Genomic DNA, 16,104 nt, shown 5'->3' with positions numbered 1-16,104 from the left:
CCCTGGTAACTTTAATTTCGCTCCTTTTTTCTGTCTTCTATGCTAGCTTTTTAATTATTGGATTTTAAAATCAGTCGGTTTTTTTTCTTTTGATGCGTTTCATATTTGTCATCCTCCCATAGCCTTTTATATCTAACTATATGGTATACGTTTTTATTAGGGAGGGGGTTGAATATTATTCATAATGTCTCAATTCTTTAAGAACAAAAGAACAACGTTTAGGACTGCAATGCATGGTTAAAAACATTCTCAGTCGACAAAAGGTAACTGAACAGATTTGAAATATCTTGATATTGAGCTCTTGCAATACATTGCTAAACTCTTTCTGAATAATAATAAAACAATAATAAGTACAATTTCTTTTAATTTCTTTAAAGCATTTAGACGTGTGAAAATATCAATTATCAGTCGGATTTACATCTTTTAATAAATAGCAATATTTACATAAAATACTGACACAAAACAGAAATAAGACAAGTAATCATAATTCAGGTAAGCAATTTTTGTTCATACGTTTATCAGTTATTGTATGAGAATTAAATTATATATAAAGAGAGAGAACAGATGTGTTGCAAATAATTAACTGTAGCGACCGCATTTAAAAAGGCTAAATACCTCGTTTACTATTTTTACATGAAATGTTGGTTGTTCAGGCCCAAACAAATAATATGTAACAACAAATGATTCGTAAGCGTGTCTATCAAAAAACAAGGAAATCAGACTCTTTCAAATATGTTGTTCTTGTAGCCTTAAAATGTTATTATTAAGGTGGTACCAAACAGGTTGATCAAAAATAATTTGGCTCTTTTAATTTTCATAATATTTTGACAACATATTTACCTTGACACTTTGACATAAATATAAAATTTTGAAAAAAAACATTTAACCACACACTTTATCGATTATATTTCATTGAATATTTAGTGGTTTGGCACTATTCTTTATCATTGAGAAGCTTACTATTTCCTTAACAATGGAAGGTGATTAAAACGTTCAGATGATATTACAGAGTTATCTTGCTGTAGTGTTGCGTACCAACTTATTCAGAACACAAACAATCAACTTCCCTGTAAATATTATTCCATGCTAAACAATATCAGACCTGAACAAAAATATTTGAATATTTCATTGATAGCACAATTATTGAATGAAATGTTCGAGTTATAATATTTAATAGCAAAATATGAGAAAAATGCACACACTTCAATCTTAATTCCATTGTATACTAAACAAAAATACCCTCAGTGTCTTGATTCAAACACAATTAACAAATAAACGATTTCAAGTGATAAGTGTCTTACACAAATCCAGCAATCATGGAACATACAAAAATATCACATTCTTTTATGATAACATATTTATACATAATGAAACAAGCACTCAAACATATATGTAAAAATATTAACATGAGTAAAAATGGAATGTAAAAATAAATAGATAACAAATAATGAAAGGTATTTTTATCTGCTGCCTTTACTTCTACCTCGACTTTTCCTGTGAGAACCTGAAAAAATCATTTTAAGTTTCAATCACGTGGTTGACCTTTTATTATTTAATGTATTTTAAGATGGAAAAAAACACAAAGGAGGTGTTTTTCTAAACAAAATAAATTTGAGTGAGCCACGTTTCTAAAATCTGCAATTTAAACTTTGATGTCGATGAAAGAATGCGTTTACCCGATGACATATTTGACAGTGAGATATGTCTATTTGCATAAAATTCAGAAAAATCAATCTGATGTACAGTAACATTCCTTATTAGTCATTCATTGGATCATGATATGATGATCTAGTGGACAGGACCTGAAAATGGTCGACAAAATGAGATTTACATACAGTAACATGAGTAACGCTACTTTATAGAAAGTATCGTAGTGTATTGTAAGTAGTTCCCATCAATATAACTTAAGCAGAAAAACTTAGCATTCGAACTTGCTATTTTATTCCAAGTCACTAGACCATTTCTTAAGTGACAGGGCCTAAAAATAGTCGTCATACTAGAATGTACTGATAGCAGGGCAACTTCGTACAAAATATCATTTATCTATAACAAGTAGTGTCTATTAGCATCACTTAAGCAGAAAAACTAACATTAAAAGTTGCTTATTAATTCAAAGTCACAGAACCAGCTCATAGGGGTACATCTGTGATATGTAATGAGTGATTATCTATTCGCATCTTGTACCATTTCAAATACAGAGATGCAACGAAATTCCTCTCATTCGAGTAGATGTCATGTCATTTAATTCCTTTGTAGTTATTGACTTTAGCCTCAAAAGTTAAGAGCATTTTAACTGATGTGTTATACATTCACTAATTATATCGCTTTTCTTTCTTTTCACCTTGAGAAAATAATTTATTTGCAATCAGTAAAACAATAGTTAAATAATTTTACATACCTGGACATTGGCAACATTTCTCTACATTTTTGTTTTTCGTTCTTCTACAATCATCAGGTGTACACTTCTTCCGCCTGCATTTTACTTTCCCATTCTATAAATTTACAAAACAAAAGTTACAACCTGTATCTTTTTTATTCTTAATCAAACATTCATATATTTTTTGTATCGTGCTTCCACAATGTGTAATAGATCTCTATTAATCTACTGCACTGAAAAGGCAATAGCACATTGCTGGCAGATAATGAAAATATATTTCTATTTGAATACAACTAAATAAAGACTGTTTCCTAACAATTATCTCTGATAAAAAAAATAAATGGTACTAACCTTACATCTGCATTTCACACATGCTACTTCTTCATTATCAGACAGTTTAGGGTGCCATTTCGCTCTATGCGGAAAAACTTCGTCTCCAAACTTGCATGCTATAATTCAAAGTAGGTATGACTAAAACAATCGTCTACAAAAAAACTTATATCAAGCAATTTTTATGCCCCACCTACGATAGTAGAGGGGCATTATGTTTTCTGGTCTGTGTCTCCGTTCGTTCGTCTGTTCGCTTGTTCGTCCCGCTTCAGGTTAAAGTTTTTGGCCAAAGTAGTTTTTGATGAAGCTGAAGTCAAATCAACTTGAAACTTAGTACACTTGTTCCTTATAATATGATCTTTCTAATTTAAAAGCCAAATTAGACTGTTGACCCCTATTTCACGGTCCATTGAACATAGAAAATGAAAGTCGGAGTTTCAGGTTAAAGTTTTTGGTCAAGGTAGTTTTGATAAAGCTGAAGTCCTATCAACTTGAAAGTTAGTCCACTTGTTGCTTATGATATGATCTTTCTAATTTTAAAGCCAAATTAGATTTTCACAGTCCATGGAACATGGAAAATGATTGAGTGGGGCATCCGTGTACTTTGGACACATTCTTGTTTTCTATTTCGCTCAATTTTGGCAATTCTGTTGTATGTTTGTTTAAATTGTTTAAGTAAGATGGGTACCATGTCTGCGATGTATATTTTTACAATATTCGCTGATCGATTCCAATTACTGTCACGTTAATAAATAAATTCATCATAGATACCAGGATTAATTTTTTGTATTTTAACGCACAAGACACCTTAAATAGACTGATCAGTGACGCTCGAAACAAAAAAGTTAAAAAGGCCAATAAAGTACGAAGCTGAAGAAGCCTTCATTCATGTGAGCTAAATTGGTTATACAAAATTTGGAATTAAACATTATTTTACAATTTGTCTTACTTTACTTTAAAATGTCTACATGATTATACAAACGTACATTTTTCTTTTGATGCAACAGCGTGGTCAGCTTGACTTTCACTATTTGATATCACAAGTGTTTGTTTATCTGGAATAGAAAGATAAAGTTATTTTAATGATTCATGAAAACGTTACTTTTTTGTAATGGACTCATAATATATAGAAATCCTAAAACAAATATTGTAACATTGGTAACGCTCCTTAGTTTTACAGCTAAGAAAATTGAGAAATAAACTCATAAAATTTTACTCAATCTAAACTCATAAAATTTTACTCAATTTATCAAACCATCACAACAACATTTTTACTTATGCAGTTTCAGATGAGAATATAACTCAACTGAAGAAAAGTGAAAAGTATATTGATCATATTTTCTGGCCAAATGTAAGAAATTTAAAAAAAAAAAAAACAATTGAAGCCTTTATGAAAACATTTATCATGCTACATAACATTCTTACCTGGACAAACCTGACAACAATCGTTTGCTTTGATACGAACTGCCTCAGATTTAGAACAATTCAATGCAGGACATGGAGATCTTTTACAATCATAGCTACCATCAGTCTGAGTTAAAAAAAAAATAGAAATCGTTTTCAATCTACTGATTTATTGTGACACAAATGACTGTTTAATGTTGATGGTTTTGTACGTGTTGCTCAGACTTTTTGTATGCTATGTTGTGTTCTTCGTATTGATTTTGTGTTTTGGTCTTTTTCGGTTTGTTTATTGCCATGGCGTTGTCGATTTATGAGTTTGAATGTCCTTTTGATATCATTCGTCTCTCTTTATCTCTAAAACTCGGTGTCTCATGTATGCATACGTTATTGATAATAAAAGGTTCGTTCGGTAAGTTCCTTCCTTCGTTCGTTCGTTTGTTAGTTAGTTCGTTTGTTAGTTAGTTCGTTCCTTTGTTCAGTCGTCCATTTATTCGTTCGGTCATTCAGTCATACATTCATTCGTTCAGTCATTCATTCATTCATTCGTTCAGTCATTCATTCATTCGTTCAGTCATTCATTCATTCGTCCATTCATGTATGTAGTAATTAATGTATAACTACTTTTGAAAAAAGGCAATGGCTGTTTTCAACATTATGTTAAATTTTCAGAAAAAAAAAATAACAAAGAGTAGACATAGCTTTAGCCACTAAGAACTACTGTATTATTTGAATCGTAACATGGATACTCCTGCTTTCGTTTTTGAAGAAAAAAAAACAGATTAAAAATCTCTCTTATATTTTTCGATTTCAAATATGTCAAGTTAGCATCGGAGTCCACCTAACAAAATATGGCAGTGTTTGTGTGGGCGTGCGCGTATTTCTTGTTTAAACTTATAAATGTCTTACCATACAGCTACACACAGCACATGTGACATAGCCAAATGGTGGCACATAGGGATGCCACTTGGTTCCAGCGGCATGCCATCGTTTATCACCATCATAATAACAGGAACCTTCAGAGTGTGTATTGTTTTGTAAGGTTAATGGTAAACGTGTTTTGTCTGGTTTTTCTGTAATTATAATTGCATGAAATTAATGAAAAAATCAGTTTTCCATATCTTTGCTGATTGCCAACCGGTTTAAATCGTATCTAAGTTTTCCCAAAAATTAATAACAAAAGTAGTATGTAAAACAACGTGTACTCTTTTTAAAACGTAAGAAGCATTCGATTACATGTGATTCAGATTATAGCACAATATTGACTGCTGTACCCCAATTTTTGACATTTTTTTTTGTCTGTTTGTTTTTCTCTCAAATCATTTCGATATAATGGAATTTGATGAGACTTTCGTACAAGTGAGTGGTTTACCTAGCTTTAAAACCAGGTTTCATCCACAATTTTCTACATTAAAAAATTCTAAATAGATGCCGTGTCAATTCGTGAATTATTTTCTTTTTTATAATCGTTAACATTTTTATTTCTTTTTAAGGCTGATTGAGACTGAAAGATAAGTAAATACTTGGTTGATTTGGCCTTGCAATAATTCTATTCGATTTTCAATGACAGTGGTTCTTGGAATTGTAGACAAAACGAGCGTACCAAATAACTAGGTATAATTGAAAAGTTTCCATCTCATTTTAGTCAAGTTTCAAGCTACAGTACAAGATTAAAAGGTTAAAGAATGAATTCGGTAAATTAAATACGCCCTAATTTGAAATTTTGCTTAAAAACAATCATATTGACTATCTCTTATTCGTTTACAACAAGTCAATCAATAAATATAGAATAAAGAACTTTTTGTTTTTGATACACACTTTATCACAGTGAAATATCAGGTGAGCCCGAAGCCATATCTTCTTTATATTTGTCAGATGGTTTCACAAAAATGTGGGAAATGTTTTTTTGTTTTTTTTTCTAGCGGCTCTGATGCGATAGTGTTGTGTTTAAATACGAATTGTAACACTTTATAGTGGCTGAACAGGTTAAACAAATACTTCCCAAGAAACAGAAAAAGACGACACATAGGAACAGCACCAGACTATGAATGAATAAAACCTCGGAGCCTAGCATGGACGATAGTGAGTACGACCTCCTTGTGAATAGTAAATAATTTTGACAAGTGTTTCATTGATTCACCAAAAAACTCGTGCGTTTCTGCGAAAACAACCACGCGCGATTTTGTGTATGAAAGGGAAAGTAGATCCTTACGCGGTGCATTCGCGCATGTCAATTGGGAACTAACCCAATAATTTTATTATCACCACCATTCCACTGATACTGACAAAATCAGCGAGTACACATCAGAGGAAAAATGCACAAATTACCGATAAAAGAAGTGAAAACATACCTGCACACTTTGGACAACAAAGTCCTGGAACTTTGACTTTATATTCACATTTAAGTCCAGGACACACAACAACATCACATAGTATTTTCTGTTGCTTTAAAAAAAAACAGAATTTGTAAAAAAACATGTTTAAATACTTTGTTTTTTTTTAGACGTGACTGTAAATAAGCACTAAAATAGTACTAAAATATATTACAAGTAAAGGGGCAATGCAAAAGTAAAACACCTGCAGTTAAATCTTCAGCCTCCTCATCAGGTTTTTGATTGTGTGATTACTTTTTATAATGATTATTTGATTACAAGACCAAATATTCCATGATTATCTGATTATTTGATTATCTTGTTTAAAAAATATTTAATGATTATGTATTGGCAAATTGTTTTTGATTATTTGGTTACTTGAACACCCCATGAAGGGTCTCACTTTTATATATGGCAAAACAAAAAATGTTGGTATGAATCAAGGCGACAATACACCTTATTTCTATGTGTCCGCTATTACTGGATATCACACAGGTTCCCGTAAAATTTTGACGTCATAAAACAAAATATCTGACGCCACAATGGAAAAGTGATTGTTGTATGCGTCAAAAGTTCAAGCGGCCGGGTCTGCCGGCCGATAAGGCTAATAGCGATAAGGTGTATAGTTTAACCAATGTTCAAATCTCGTAAATTGATGGGAAAACGACAAAGCGTTAAAGAAAAAGGATTAATGGTAATGATACTATACAAAAACTATTTGCTATGAAACAAATGTTAAACAGTGGTAAACAAACGATACTCAAAACTTAAAAATTAATTTGAGACACCAAAAGGTAAGTTCTCGTTGTCTGTAAGTAAACGAAGTATTTTTAAAAATTCAAAGTAAGAAATATTCGATGCAGTTAATAAAGGCAACACTAGTATACCGCTGTTGCATCGTAAAAGATGCAATGATTGCGCATAAAAGGATAGTAACGTCGCACAGAGGCTGATAGAACAAGGTACACATTGACGTTCATAGTTAAATCGAAAGCTCATACTGAAAGAGCAATAAAAAATGAGCTGCGTCGGATAGAAATCGACCTTATGCAAACGAAAATTAATACCTCTGTTAACCTATTTTGGGTTGAAATAATTTTTACGGAAAGTCTTTAATTGTTCCAAAGGTAGATTTGCAGAAGAAGACAACCCTTTTAAACGGACCAAAATGCATCTTTTATATCTAAAATTATTCCAAAATCGATCAAAGTCTTATACATGAACCTGTGTACTTCCACTTGCATAAGGTCGATTTCTATCCGACGCAGCTCAAATGATAGTTGAGTCATTAATTATAAATCATAATTAAACACATGTAAACCAAAAAACAAACCCAGTATTTCATTTAAGTAAGGAATGCAAATGAATGCATCTTTCAACACTTCTTTTAGATATTGATTAAAGAGCTATTAATTTGAATATGTACAGATAATAATCAATTGATATTAACTTTATGTTATGCCTCTTTCAATGGAGAACTGATGGGTATAGATCTAGAACTAAAAGCAAAGCCATAGCGCTTTTATTGCTTTAAAGATGTTTTCATATATTGACCTACAAACCGAAAGACAAATGAACACACAAAAGTAACGTAATGAAAGTATCTGATTTTTAGTTTCACCACAATTTATATAAAACAATTAATAAGAAGTGCTTCAATGGTTAACTTTTGATTGAATAACTTTAAGTCATGAATATGACAGTTGTTATCCATTCGTTTAATGTGTTTGAACTTTTTAATTTGCCATTAGATTAGGGACTTTCCGTTATGAATTCGAAGTTCGGTATTTTTGTGATTTTACTTTTCATTTGAAATGTCTATTGAACAGTAACTTAGCATTATCAGTGCAATCATCTATAAATTTCTCTGTTCTAAAATAATTAGATTTAATGTTTATTTTAACTCTCATGTCTGCTTTTATGAATAATACAATACAGAATAAATCATGAGTGAATTGGTATAATCGACGATTGATGTAAAATTTGAAGTTTCAATCTTATAATTGTACTTCATGTTCTTTAAAAAAACATATATACGCTCAAGTCTGACAGAGATCATTTCGTATTTCTAATATATACACCTGATCACACTCAATATCCGACAACAAAAGATGCTTAATTGATTCTTCTTGGACATAAAATAATCAAACAAAGAGTCATTATTCTGAAATTTAGTGGTTGTCGTTTGCTGCTGTATATCGTATTTGTTTTTCGTTTCTTTCTTCTTAACATAAATCAGATCTTCAGTTATTTTGTTTGAATTGTATAACATTTGTCATTTCATGGCCTTTAATAGCTTGCTATCCGGTATTGGTTTTGCCATTATTTAAGGCCATTCGTTGACCTATGACACATATAGTTGCTAACCTTCTACACAGTGTAATCTCTTGTGGAAAGTTGTTTAAATGACAATCATACCACATGTTCCTATTTTCACAAAGAGACAATGCCAGCACAACAATATTCTAGACCGGAACACTCACCTGGCACGTGCACGTATAACACGAATCATTTCCCACTGGAATCCATGTTGATCCGTCATTGTAGATTCGACCTTCATAATTACACGACGTAATAGGATTTCCGACCGGAACTTTGTAGCCCTCATCTAATAACATGTTATAATTATTTCCACTCGTCTTCTGCCAGCAATCATTAACAATGCTTAACTAAAAAACGAAAATATATAAACATCTTCATCTATAGCCAAATAACAATTATAAAAAAGTATAACACACAAGTTTTCTGAAAATTGACATAAAAAATCATTGAACATTCTATACAATTGAAACGTCATGATTGTTGAAATTAAGTCCAACAACTGACATATTCAAAAGGATATTTGACTCTAACGAACATTCATTAGTTAAACGCTAAGAGTAATAAAACGTAAGAATCTTACTAAATTATCAAGAGACATCTACCTTCATTGTTTAGAGTATGATAGTATATCAATAGATTAAAACAGTTAATGGGTTTTAATTCGATGGGACAACAAAGATGACATTTCATACTTGTATCAATTGAGTGTACGCCCTAATGTAATTATCTTGATCAAAGTGGCATGAAAAACTGAAACACTAATAGGTGCAATTAATTCAACGTCTGTTTCACCAAATACAGTTTGTGCTGATTGAGATTACTACATAAAACATATCTTAATGGATGAAATAAATTGCAGGCGAAGTTTCTGAAAAAATTAGTAGACGTGATAGGGTTGACAAAGAGACTATAATCCACCAAATACTCAATGGTGAAGAATTTAAACAACAAAAGGACGTTGTACCGTCTCAGACAAACAAAAGATACAATAACGTAAAATATCAAAACCCAGCATTCGAAATGTAAATCAATTCCAGAGATATCCAATGACCAGATTAAAGATAATGTCACTAAACATAGAAAAAAATATATATAAGACAGCCACCACCGACAATCATTGAATTAAAGGCTTCTGACTGTAAGGTGTTAAACATAACTAATAGGATGTGGCTTGATTGCAAATGATTAAATATCTAATGGAGACTAAAGGGCAATGATGCTAACATCTGATGGTTGCCATACGAACTTTAGCAACATAACGTATAGAAAGCTGTAAACGGTCCCGGCAGGACAGAGTGTGAAACAATTCAAAATAGAAAACTAACCGACTGATATAAGTTAAAAACACTTGACCAAGAAGGTGACATGCTGTACATGACTATAAAAAGTGCAGTTTTATTCTTCATTTTTTGGGGCCCTTAATAGCTTACTGTTCGGCGTGAGCTAAGGCTCCATGTTGAAGATCGTACTTTGACCTATTAGGGATTTCTTTTACAAATTGTGACTTAGATGGAGAGTTGTATCATTGGCACTCATACTACATCTTATATATATATTTACAAATGTACTGAGAGAAACATTTTGCTATTTTTCGTCATTTTCCAAACTATAACAAAGTTATCATAAACATTATGATTGTACAAATCAGTGATTCTTATTTTTTTAATTTGCACTTACATTTGAATATATACTCCCTTTTGTCACACCAACAACATCTATTTGCATAAAGGAGGTTCCTCTGTCAAGACTTTGGAATACTTCTCTAGAGATGTCAGAAATACGCCCGCTAGCCTGAATAAAAAAATCATATTAATCTCTAATTAGCACATGACAACATACGTACTGCAATAATGAATTTAAAGAAACAAAATTAAGGAACAAAATTATCGGTTAACAAATAATATACTTATCGTTCACAGATAGCAATTGATTAAGCAGGAGCTGATAAATAAGACAGACTAAATTTATAAGAATTTGACATATAATTTAAAAGTTATTACCAGTACAACTATTTACTACAATTCGTGTTTTCCTTGTTTTTTTTTATCTTTTTATACCTAATTTTATTCAGCAAATCAACGAGAAGCTTTAAAAAAGGGAGGTTATAAGGTGATATATATAATTTTCGTTCAGAATATTATGTTATTGGTCATAGTTCCTAATTTATAAAGGAAAATAAAATTAGATTTGAAAATCCCTTCAATTCTCTACCGATACTGTTTCTTACCCAATTCTTTGTATTTATTGAATAAAAAGTAAAATCACAAAAATACTGAACTCCGAGGAAAATTCAAAACGGAAAGTCCCTAATCAAATGACAAAATCAAAAGCTCATACAGATCAAACGAATGGATAACAACTGTCATATTCCTGACTTGGTACAGGCAAATAAACAAATACTCACTATTCCATTTTTAAAATCCGTTATGATAATTGTGTAAATTGCGTTTCCACTATATGATGGAGCTGAATCATATTTTCCTGTGATGAGAGCTGTAATTGTAGTGTGGTCTCTTAATCCGGACAGCAATATCTGATAATGCAATACACATTTATCAGTAACAGCTAACCATGCATGACCAGCGACACCAGTTGATTGAGTCTGTGGTTGTGCCATCAGAATAAAAGGCGCATCTAAAACGGTACCATAATTTATATAAGTACAATTCATTTTACAAAACTTTGCATTTTTGAAATACTAAGGCTTTTCTGCCTCAGGAATAGATTACCTTAGCTGTATTTGGCAAAACTTTTAGGAATTTTTGGTTCGCAACTTCGAACCCTATTTGGCCTTTTTCACTTTTATTTATTCGAGCGTCACTGATGAGTCTTTTGAAGACAAGACGCGCGTCTGGCGCATATATAAAATTTCAATCCTGGTATCTATGATGAGTTGATCATTAAAATTGGTCAAAGTGCAAGTGTATTACGTATATCTTTAAATCATCAGGGGCCGCGGTGGCCGATTTCTCAAAGTAATGTATATGCGGTATCACTATCAAATCAGCATTAATGTTGCTAGTTTGAACCTCACAGTTGCGTTCGAGTCCTGTCTTAATTGCCCAGGATTATTAGTTCAACTGCCGACGGTTGGTGGTTCTCTCCGGCTTCCTCTGACAAGAAATATCTTTACCCTTATGTTTCACATGTATAGGACTAAATAAAACGTACTTTTTTTTCTTAATCACAAAATTACATACTTCTTAATATATCAATTGTACTGTCATGCTCAGTTCTTTCTATCTTTCCACGAAGAGCACTTATTTGTCTGTAAGATGTTCCCACGTTAATGTACAACTTTCCGGTCAAAAACATTGTTAGGTCTTTTGCTGTTGGTTTCTTGAAAATTCCAACGGCCTTTGAAACAAAAAATATAAATTGCATGTAATGTTAAAAAGATTAAACGTATATGCGTATTTGAGGGATCATACAAAATTCTATGTAATTTTTATTGTTTCATATGCAATTAAATTATATAATTATCATCATAACTTATTTCATGCTGGTGTTATCATTTGCAACTAATAGAATTTGCATTTTTTACTTGGCATAAAACAGTTTTGACAATTTATTGTAAGTAATGTTTGATATTATTTGCAGAGGTAAACAAGTTTTTTTTTATTTTATCCGTCATCTTTTGATTTCATTTTTAATGATAAAGATTATGTCATTTACCATTTGCTTGGTACCTTTGATGATTCTTTTTGGTGAAATGAAGTAAATTAAATATGACATTATAACATTCGTTAAAAATAACTTACAAAACCGTTATCCGAGGATGTGTTATATCTGAATGTCTTTGTCAGATCTTGTATAACCCTTCTCCTTCGCCGGCGTGTTGGTGTTGATTCTAATGTTAAGGATACTAAATTCTGTTTCATACTATACAGCCGTATCTTTAAAAAAAAAATACATAGTTATAAAAAGTAACTTCGTAAATACATTTGTTCTATTGTAAACATTGAAATCTTGAGTGGAAAACAAGAGTCACCTTTTTCCAGTTGATGAAAGGAATAGTGGTCAACCCATAACAACCTGTTCAGTTACTCATGTAGGACATATCAGATACACAATATGGTATACGACTTCAACGATTTGTTTGCAGTTCTCAGTTACTTCATTTCTATGTAAAAGCTTCGAAGAACAATTTACGATATTCAATTCGAAACTTATTATATAAATACCACCCTATTCCTTCGTTATTATCGATATCTCGTTGTTTCAACTTCGGAGAAAAGCGCGAATTTGTGACATTTTGACTACGTATGTTTTCAAGTCAGGAATATGACAGTTGTTATCCATTCGTTTGGTGTGTTGAGGCTTTTGATTTGTCATTTGATTATAGACTTTCCGTTTTGAATTTTCCTGTGAGTACTTTTGTGATTTTACTTTTTTTGCACGGTGGGTGATGCAGGCACATAACAGAAACTCTAATGACGTCGTCGTACCTAGACTGACAAATTTTGCGATTCGCACTATCCCCTCGATGTTTTGTGATTTACATTAAACTTCTTCCTATTAGAATTATGAGATTTGAACATCGTTTAACAACTGTTGCATTAAGTTAAAATGACTACTTTGTTGTATGCGATTTTCAAAGGTCTGACTTTAACAACAAAAATGATGCCCTCGTATTGTATTTACGTGAAATCTGGTCAACTGATCAGAGAGAACTATCGTACATACCATGTATGCTATTTGCCCATTATCATGAAGCTGGAATACAGCTGATCCAACACTGGTCAGAGGGTGGACTGAGTCTGTCAATGCTTCACTGCTAGACAACACTGCCTGAAAAACTATTTTAATTAAAATTAATGACAATTAATGTGACTAAAATATATTCGACGAACTATTCGACAAGTATAATTCTTAAACGTATTTTTTATGATAATTTGTGTATTGTTTTGTTATTTTCCTTTGGTCTGTTTTGCTTTGATAAATTTGAGTAACTCTTTTTCAAAAACTAATAACAACTACATTTTTGCACAATCAATGTTCACGTGATTTTTATATAATTTCCTACAAATGTGTATCATATGATAAAGTCTAGTTTAATCACTCCACAAATATATGAAAGGTTTACAGAACATAATTACTAACATAAAAAGAATGAAGAATAAGAGCAAAAATAGTAAGTAAGAGAAAAGTCCCCAAAAAAATAATGAAGGACACCCTCTTTATTCACGACACGAATATATATATAAATCCGAAACAAGCACCTACTTTGACATGTGAGTACTGGTGTTATGTCCCCAATCATTGTTGTCCCTCCTTTAGAAGTTAACCTTAGGCGAAGTTTTCGTCTCGTCATCAATCGCCTTTCTCTTTTATTTGGTCGCTTCCAAGATCCATTTAAATTGGCTTTCTAAAACGAAGTGGTAACATAAGGTAAAAACGTAATTTTCAAACGAACTCAAATTGTTTCTGTAATCTCCAGTTAGTAAATTAAATATTTAATGTCTAATAACACATAAATTTATGATGTTTTTATGGTGCCTATTTCTATGTCAAACAATTAGGAGTCATGGTATTGTGTTTCAAGTACTTGCAACAATCGTTTACCTTGTTTGATTTGTACCGTATTCGTCGTGTATCTTGATGGATAATTTTCGTATTTTTCTCGATGGTCACAAAATATTCAAGTTTTCTTCCTATAAAAATAAAAAAAATACAATTGTATACTTAAGTTTTAGTTCATGACAAAGGTATGTTTATATTTGTTTAACAAAACTCAGACATGCAGTAACACTGAGTCTAGTATAATTTTAGAAAAAAAGCAAAATATTCGGACATTATACTTTAAGATTAATATTTCAAAAGAAAGCAAAATATCAATGTACATATTCCTTTGAAGAACTGCATCTTCTAATCATTACTACTATCAAAGACTGTGGAATGTTCGTGCATATAATCATTCAAGTCTTTTAAGATAGAGAAATATGCCAATACTGCCTGCGACACATTTTTGCATCTAAATTGTATGTGTTTAATGTTCTACAACTCTATATTGAGTTTTGCCCTCAACGTATTATGAACTGAGCGCCACTTTTTGCATTAGTTGAAACGCACGTCTAGCGTACTTTTCATAAGCAATGGCGTGTATCTTTGACAATCATGACGCAGAAACTTCCTTAAGTTTGCTTACGGAACAAATGTAACACAATGTAATTATCAAACTTACTTTTATTATCCAGAAATCCATCCTGATAGATAAGATAGTCAATAACCTTTCGTCTGCTGGAATAGGAATATCTAAACTCAACATAAGCTCCTATACCACGTGGTATTGGTGATATAAGTAATGCTCCAAATGTTCCTAAAACCATTGAAAATAATATTAAAATTTGAAAGCTTAAATATTGAGTGATCAAATGTATTAATTATTGAAATAAATGCTGTTTAAGTCGTTAACTCTACATAAGATTCTTAACCACGTGGTATTGTCGAAATAAGTAATGTTCTAAATGTCCCTAAAGACATTGAAAATAATATTAAAATATGAAAGTATATATATATTGAGTGATCAAATTTATGAATTATTGAAAAAATGCTGATGAACTCATACATTGTAAGTGCATGATCAAAAACATAACCTTTCTATCAATTTACTACAAAAAATAATAGAAAGAAATCTGTCAACATTGCAGGACATGCAAAAGACAAGAAGAATCACATTATCTTATATAGTTTTAAATGATTTTCTCAATAGTTAAAACAAAAGCAAAATATAATTCCATCAATGTGTATAAATCTTTAATAAGTATTGCATGAATATCGGTAAATATGACCCCGGTTGGATTCATTGCAAGACGCATTTATATATAAAATAAATCGCATGATGCAGTTATATATGAAATAATTTACAAGACTTAGTTATATATGAAATAAAATGCAATACGCAGTTATATATGAAATAAATTGCAAGACGCAGTTATATATGAAATAATTTACAAGACTTAGTTATATATGAAATAAAATGCAATACGCAGTTATTATATATGAAATAAATCGCAAGACGCAGTTATATATGAAATAATTTACAAAACTTAGTTATATATGAAATAAAATGCAATACGCAGTTATATATAAAATAAATCGCAAGACGCAGTTATATATGAAATAATTTACAAGACTTAGTTATATATGAAATAAAATGCAATACGCAGTTATATATGAAATAAATTGCAAGACGCAGTTATATATGAAATAAATTGCAAGACGCAGTTATATATGAAATAAATTGAAAGACTCAGTTATGCATATATGAAATAAATTGCAAGATGCAGACATATATGAAAT

General features: G+C 31.3%; 1 protein-coding gene across 1 annotated transcript in view; it reads right to left on the bottom strand.

The window, feature by feature from the left end:
* Positions 1 to 347: 347 nt before the first annotated feature.
* The window catches only part of LOC143057667 (chordin-like), a 43,671-nt gene continuing 27,914 nt past the window's right edge, over positions 348 to 16,104 (bottom strand). Inside the window, exons 7-22 of the mRNA XM_076231022.1 lie at positions 14,987 to 15,121; positions 14,368 to 14,456; positions 14,029 to 14,170; positions 13,489 to 13,601; positions 12,564 to 12,698; positions 12,003 to 12,159; positions 11,207 to 11,436; positions 10,480 to 10,593; positions 8,964 to 9,149; positions 6,460 to 6,553; positions 5,018 to 5,181; positions 4,133 to 4,238; positions 3,694 to 3,762; positions 2,729 to 2,826; positions 2,399 to 2,492; positions 348 to 1,504 (exon numbers count right to left, since the gene is read on the bottom strand). Coding sequence (XP_076087137.1) covers positions 1,461 to 1,504; positions 2,399 to 2,492; positions 2,729 to 2,826; positions 3,694 to 3,762; positions 4,133 to 4,238; positions 5,018 to 5,181; positions 6,460 to 6,553; positions 8,964 to 9,149; positions 10,480 to 10,593; positions 11,207 to 11,436; positions 12,003 to 12,159; positions 12,564 to 12,698; positions 13,489 to 13,601; positions 14,029 to 14,170; positions 14,368 to 14,456; positions 14,987 to 15,121 — 1,970 coding nt within the window. The 3' untranslated portion in view covers positions 348 to 1,460. The remainder of the gene's footprint in view (positions 1,505 to 2,398; positions 2,493 to 2,728; positions 2,827 to 3,693; positions 3,763 to 4,132; positions 4,239 to 5,017; positions 5,182 to 6,459; positions 6,554 to 8,963; positions 9,150 to 10,479; positions 10,594 to 11,206; positions 11,437 to 12,002; positions 12,160 to 12,563; positions 12,699 to 13,488; positions 13,602 to 14,028; positions 14,171 to 14,367; positions 14,457 to 14,986; positions 15,122 to 16,104) is intronic.

This window comes from Mytilus galloprovincialis, chromosome 13 (genome assembly GCF_965363235.1).
Source record: "Mytilus galloprovincialis chromosome 13, xbMytGall1.hap1.1, whole genome shotgun sequence".
In the NCBI taxonomy this organism is placed as follows: domain Eukaryota; kingdom Metazoa; phylum Mollusca; class Bivalvia; order Mytilida; family Mytilidae; genus Mytilus; species Mytilus galloprovincialis.
This window is presented reverse-complemented; position numbering and strand designations above follow the sequence as displayed.